The following is a 6,565-nucleotide window of genomic DNA, read 5'->3' as shown; positions in this document are numbered from 1 at the left end:
TGGGTCCGGTTCAACTATCAATTTTTCAAAACCCTATTCCTTATTTTATATATCATTCTTTTTCGGTCCTGATTGTGAGATCAATAGTGACTGCGAAACTTCCTGTGTGATGGGGGGGGGCACGGGATGGACAAGGGTTATAGTAGAGACTGGTCAACAAGGTGGTGCCATCCTTGGTCCAGTCTTCACCAGTTAGGTCCTGGAGGCGCTGCCACACACACAAAGCAGTGGGGATGCGATGGGTGATGTGAGGCCCAATCACAGTCAAGGAATCTAAAGTCAGCTTGAGGACCACACTGGGTCCAGGTGCTGTAACCAGAAGGCGCAGAGGCAGGGTCAGGCTCTTGGAGCCATCACGTCCGGTGCTGGAGTGATCACGTGTCCAAGACGGCATCCCGTACTGGGACACCAGCACGTGACAGCCTGCTGGCGCTGTCTTCCCAGCCCTTGGTGGCATCCGTACATCCTCATGGCTACCTCACCTAGCGGCCTGCGCGCTGGGCCTGGGCCTGGACCTGGACCCTTGGGGCGCTGGGTCCTAACCTACTGCGTGGTCCTGATGTTGCTGCCTTCGCCGCCAAACTTAGGTGAGCCAGGCGCCTTCTCTGCTGTCCTCCCTTCCTTCTCCATCCGCTCTAGTCTTGCTCGAGTTGGCTATACCTTTCCGCCACCTGGAACTTTTGTACGCCATCCCCATCTCACAGTCACCGCTCCTCGGCTACTGGCTCCCAGGATCCTAAACCCCTATTCCTCTGCCTTCAGGCCACACCTGCCCTCCATCTTTCTGGGGACCAGTAGTGGGTAGCTACACCCTTTACAGATTAGCCTTGCTGGCCAGGACTAATATCCAGACTTCCGCAGCCACACACTCCCCGCACCCTGAAAACCCTCCTACTCTACCCCTTCACCAGACTCTGTGCTCTTTGCTGGAGGCTGGGCCCCCCTGGAGAGCCCACTTTGGTGTGAGGTGTAACCAGTCACCTTCTGGATCTTCATCTTCTCAAAAGAATGATATTCAAAGCATTAGATTCTTCCCAGATCTGCCTCACCAGCATCTGCTTAATTTCCTCAGGAAACAGGCCTGAGTGCTGTCTTTTTAGGCTCTCCCCACCCCCCTAGAGAGCACTCCAAATCTGACTGTGCTCTGTAACACCCTCCTCACACACTTATTTGCAAATGAGAGCAGGACTCCTGAACAGGGTGGGTGGGAGCAGCCCCACCCCATACTGTAGTGCACTCCTTCAACCAGACACTCATCCTAGTGTGTTTACTGCCCTTCTTCCTGTGTCTCTCCCAGTTCACTGCTAGCTTTCCCCAGAGTGGTTCTCTTTCTGCTTGACTCTAGCACTTATTTCCCATTTCATCCTCAAGCCCATTCCTGACATATTTTTGTCTTTATTGTCCCTGACCTTTCTACTGTCACCCTCCTTTTTCATTTCCTGTTGCTTCTTACATGCCCACCCCCCTTTCTTTTTTTGAGACAAGGTCTCCTTGGGGCCCAGGGTGGCCTTGAACTTGCTGTGTAGCTGAGGATAGCCTTGAACTCCTGATCTTTCTGCCTCCTCCTGAGTGCCGGAATTGTAAGCATACACCACCCTCCTGGCTTCCTGATTCTCCTCTACCTTGGGAGAAACGCCCTCTGTCCTCTGTCCACACCAGGCCACCCAATCTCTGCTCATCTCTGACATAAGGGTGTTTCTGAACATGCTAGTCTCTGCCCCTTCCCTCTGCTCCTTGGATGAACTTAGTTTCCCTGAGCATTCACCTGCAGTTATGTGATGTCACTTCATAAAACAACAGAATGGAGGTGCACTGACTGCTGGAACGCTCCACCTGAATGATCCAAAAACATCTTACCTCTTTGGTGTCCAAGCTAGACCCTCATTTTCCTACAAACTGGCTTTTCTTTGTTTTCTAACTCAGTGAATGGCAGCTATCCTTCTCTGAACTCAGAAAGCAGTGTCATCCGAGGCTAGCCTCTGTCTCTCGTTTTCCCACTGAGCTCATGGGACCTGTTTTTGGTCGTGTTCTTATTCAGACCTCCTCATTGCTTGCCTGAGTTCTTCAGAGACTCCAGGGTGATCTCACTGCCATCCATCCTGTCTACTCTCCCTGTTGGCCTTCACCCTGCCACACCTCCCCTGGGTTCCCAGAGGTTCTCATCCCAACTTCTTGACTGGGCTCATGTGGCTATCTGTGGTTGACCCCTGACTCTCGTCTCTAGGTATCATCTTTCTCTGGCCATCGTGGTCATCACTTTTGTTCTCCAGAGGCTCCAGTATATACTGTTATGTTTCTTCTGTGAGGAATGCTAGTGACAATTTTCATTTTTGTTTTTCTTTCTCATCTTTAAGACCTGGTTCAGTACTCCCCCTTCTCAGCAGTCTCTTATATCCATCTTCTGGACTCACTTGACATCTCTGGCCTTGTCTCTGCACTGATCTTACATAAGTGGTGGTGTATTTACTTCTCCTAACCATCTGGGCATCATGTTCCCCTGGGGCAGGCTCTGTCTGCTATGCCTGTTGTCCTAGCCTGTGGCTCCAGGTTGGGAGTAGAGTGAGAGATTAGGAAATATTCATTGAGTGAATGAATGGATTAATTAATGGATGAAAAACATACCTCTTTACTGCCATCCTGTCACCAGCTCTTGCTGCTCTCCTTTTCTGTTTCAGGTTATAAAGAAGACCAAACCCAACCAGAAAGGTCATGGGTCCCTGTGGTAGGGAAAGCTTTTAGTTCCTGGGAAGATACTTTCTGAAAGGCTCTGAGTAAATAGCATTTTTTGGGTTGGAAGGAAGCAGCAATCTAATGGTCATACTGCCTAAAGAGCACCCATAAACTGCCAGGATATAAACCCTAACAGTCCAGAAGAAAGGTTCTCTTTCATGGGAATGCACAGCCTCTTTGAATTCAGCTCAGGCTGTGCCCAGCAAGCTGATGTAAACCCTTTCCCACAGTTGTATAAGGAAACTCCTGGGCTCAGGGGCACCATCTGCAGAGCCTGGCTCTTGGGGGCTTATTCCTTAGATCCAGGGGGTACATGATTGGTCCTGTCCTAGGTTCATGGGCCTCTGTTGCCTTGGGTTCTGCTAGGACTGCACCATGATTCACTAGTGACTATTTGGCTGATTTATTAAGTTAACTGTTCTTACTTCTATCCAGGCCTCACTCCTAGTCCCCTTCTCCTCACTTCAACCTTTCTTAAATATGGCCAGTATATTCAGTGAGTGTGTTTGAAAAAATTGATATTGCTGGTGTGTGTGTGTGTGTGTGTGTGTGTGTGTGTGTGTGTATTTTTCTTTCACATAAATGGTATATAGTCTGGATTTCTTTTAGGTTCTTTAGTATCATTTAAAGATGTCTTGAGTGTATGTATGTGCACATGCATGTGCATGCATATGGAGGCCAGAGGTCAACCCAAAGTGCTCCCCAGGTGCACCTTGTGTTTGGAGATGGGGTTTCTCATTAGTTCGGCAGTTACTGTATAGGCTAGGCAGTCTTGCTAGTGAGCCCCAGGGATCTGCCTGTCCTATCTCCCAGCAGTGGGGTTACAAGTGTGCACCACCATGCCTGGCTTTTTTACTTGAGTGTTGAGGATTGAACCTGGGTCTTCATGTTTGCACACCAAGCATCTTAGCAGCTGAACAATCTCCCCAGCTACTAAAGATATTTTTCATTTGGAAATGCATTTTTCATTAATTTTTAGCTAGCGTATAATGTTTTATTATGACATTTTCAAATGTGTATAGAATTTCATTCTGCTCATATTTACCCACATCACCCTCTCGTTCACTATTACTTGTCCTTTTCTTATGTTTTCATAATGTGTATATATATATGTATGTATATATAGTTCCCTAGGTTCTGCAGTAAGTGTTCTTAACTGCTGAGCCATCTCTCCAGCCCTATACTACACTTTATTCATTTTAGACAGGAAACAGATTCCATATCGTGGCTGTTGTTGACTCATACAGCATTAAACAAGGATGTGCAAGTATCTCTGTGATATGTTAACTTTGAGTCCTTTCAGTACACATTTAGAAGTGGCTTAGCTCAGGGCTGGAGAGATGGCTCAGTGGTTAAGAACACTGACTGTTCTTGCATAAGACCCAGGTTCGAATCTGGGCACCCACATGACAGCTAACAACTGTCTGAAACTCCAGTTCCAGGGAATTCGATGGCCTCTTCTGTCCTCTGTGGGCATTGCACAACACGGGAGCACTTACATACATGCAGGCAATACACGCATACACATAAAATAAAAATAATAAAAAAATTTTAAAAAAGAAGTGGTTTAGCTCAATCACATGGTGGTTATATTTTAGTTTTTTATTTCTATATATTGTAGCTGTGCCAATTTCCATTCCTACTGTATAAAGTTTCCTCTGTCTCCACACTTCATCAGTATTGCTTGCTTTGATTATATATATATATATATATAGTGACTGAGATGGAATCTCAAAACAGTGTAAATTTGCATTTCCCTGATGGCTAAATAGACAAATGGAATAGAACAGAAGACCCAGCAATAAACCCACACAGCTGCAATCGCCTGCTCTCTCACAGAGAGTTCAAATCATACATTGGAGAAAAGAAACAAACCTTCAAATGGTGCTGGGAAACCTGGATAGCCACATAAGGAGAAGAGAACTAAATCCACATCTGTGATCATGCACAAAAATCAAATAGATCAAAGACATTAATGCAAGACCTGAATCTCAAATCGTTTCAAGATATGGACACAAGCAAGGACTTTCTGAAAGACCTCCAATAGCACAGAAAATAATTCCAAGATTGACAATGGAATCGTATGACATTAAAAGCTTCTGCATTGAAAAGAAAACAATTATGGGCTGGAGAGATGGCTCAGAGGTTAAGAACACTGACTGTTCTTGCAGAAGACCTGGGTTCGGATCCCAGAACCCACATGGCAGCTAACAACTGTCTGTAACTCCAGCTCCAGGGGATCCGACAATCTCTTCTGTCCTCCACGGGCATTGCATGACACGGGTGCACTTAACTACATGTAGGCAATACACACGTACACATAAAATAAAAATAAAAAATAAAAATTTAAAGACTTAAAAAAAGAAAGCAATTAACAGAGTGAGGAGACAACCTACAGAATGAGAGAAAAACTCTGCACATTAGACAGTATTTAGAATTTATAGCTGGGCGTGGTAAAGAACTCAGAACACTAAATACCCCCCAAATAAATAATCTGATCAATAAATGAGCTAATGGATTAAGTAGATGGCACTCACAGGAAAATACAAGTGCAAGTGGCTAATAAATATTGGAAAAAGTGTTCAATGTCCTGCCAATTGTGTGCGTGTGTGTGTGTGTGTGTGTGTGTGTGTGTGAGAGATCTCTAGATATATAGAATATATATATATATATATATATATATATAGAGAGAGAGAGAGAGAGAGAGAGAGAGAGAGAGAGAGAGAGAGTACACACTCAGGGGTATGCGCTTATGTGTGGAGGCCAGAGGAAGCATATACTTTGTTTTTTGAGACAGGATCTCTTACTTGAGACCAGAGCACACCAGTTAGGCTAGGCTGGCTTACCAGCGAGCCCTATGGAGCCACCTGTCTCTGTCTCCCCAGCATTGGGATTACAAGTGTGTGCCACCATGCCTTTTATGTAGGTTCTGGGGATCAAACAGGTCCTCATGCTTGCACAGAATACACTTTACTAACTGAGCTATTTCCTCAGTCTCGGTCTCCCAAGTGCTGGTGACAGGTGACAGATGTGTGCTACCACACCCAACTCCAACCAACTCTTTAATCCAGCTTTTACATTTTGGCCAGTCTACTAGGTGAAATATAATTTCTTGCTACATTTTGCATTTTACTGAGTTCAAACCTTCCCTGTGCTGTAGGCCCCTTGAGTTTCCTCTTCTGATAAATTTCCTGCCCTTATTCTCCACATACTGTCTTTTCTTCCCTTGCTGATTTCTTAGGGTCTCTTGTATATTTCTAATAAAGACATACCGATTTTAGATACTACTACATTGCCTCTCATTCTGTCCTGTTAATTTTGTTCTTGGCTCCAGAACTCCTTGATTTTGATGGAGTCAAGTTTCTTTGATGTTATGGTTTGTGTTTGGATATTTTGTTTAAAGAGTCCTTTTCCATCTCCTATCTCACGATTCATTAATGCTTTATCTTTCATCTTTATGACTTTGAATGTCATGAACAAGGAATCCCGTCCTGTTCTTAGTTCTTCATTGCGATTTGGTGGTTTTCCCAACACCACCTACTAGCAGTTTGTCCTCTACACACTGGTTGTGGTGCTTTTCACATCAAGGTCCAGTATTACATGGAGCGGTCCCAAGTTCTCTGTCCTTACCCACTGGTCCATTTGTCTGTCCTTATGTCAGTACTACAAGTATTTCTGTAGCTTTTACACGGTTTTATTATCTGTCAGCACTAGGTGTGCTTTTTCGGAGACTGGCTTTTCATGGGCCTTTTCTTTGGGTAAGCTAATTTAATTTTTGTTGTTTTATTTATTATTTTTATTTTATTATATTTTTAATTAATTTTTAAAGAATTGT

The 6,565-nt window shown here is 44.6% G+C and overlaps 1 protein-coding gene across 1 annotated transcript in view; it reads left to right on the top strand.

Annotated features, from left to right (window-relative positions):
- Positions 1-469: 469 nt before the first annotated feature.
- Positions 470-6,565, top strand: part of Prss45p — a 17,561-nt gene continuing 11,465 nt past the window's right edge. The window contains 1 exon segment of the mRNA XM_008830880.2: positions 470-587. Within this exon segment, the coding sequence (XP_008829102.2) occupies positions 470-587 (118 nt within the window).

Source organism: Nannospalax galili, unplaced genomic scaffold (assembly GCF_000622305.1).
Source record: "Nannospalax galili isolate Female #2095 unplaced genomic scaffold, S.galili_v1.0 scaffold1050, whole genome shotgun sequence".
In the NCBI taxonomy this organism is placed as follows: domain Eukaryota; kingdom Metazoa; phylum Chordata; class Mammalia; order Rodentia; family Spalacidae; genus Nannospalax; species Nannospalax galili.
This window is presented reverse-complemented; position numbering and strand designations above follow the sequence as displayed.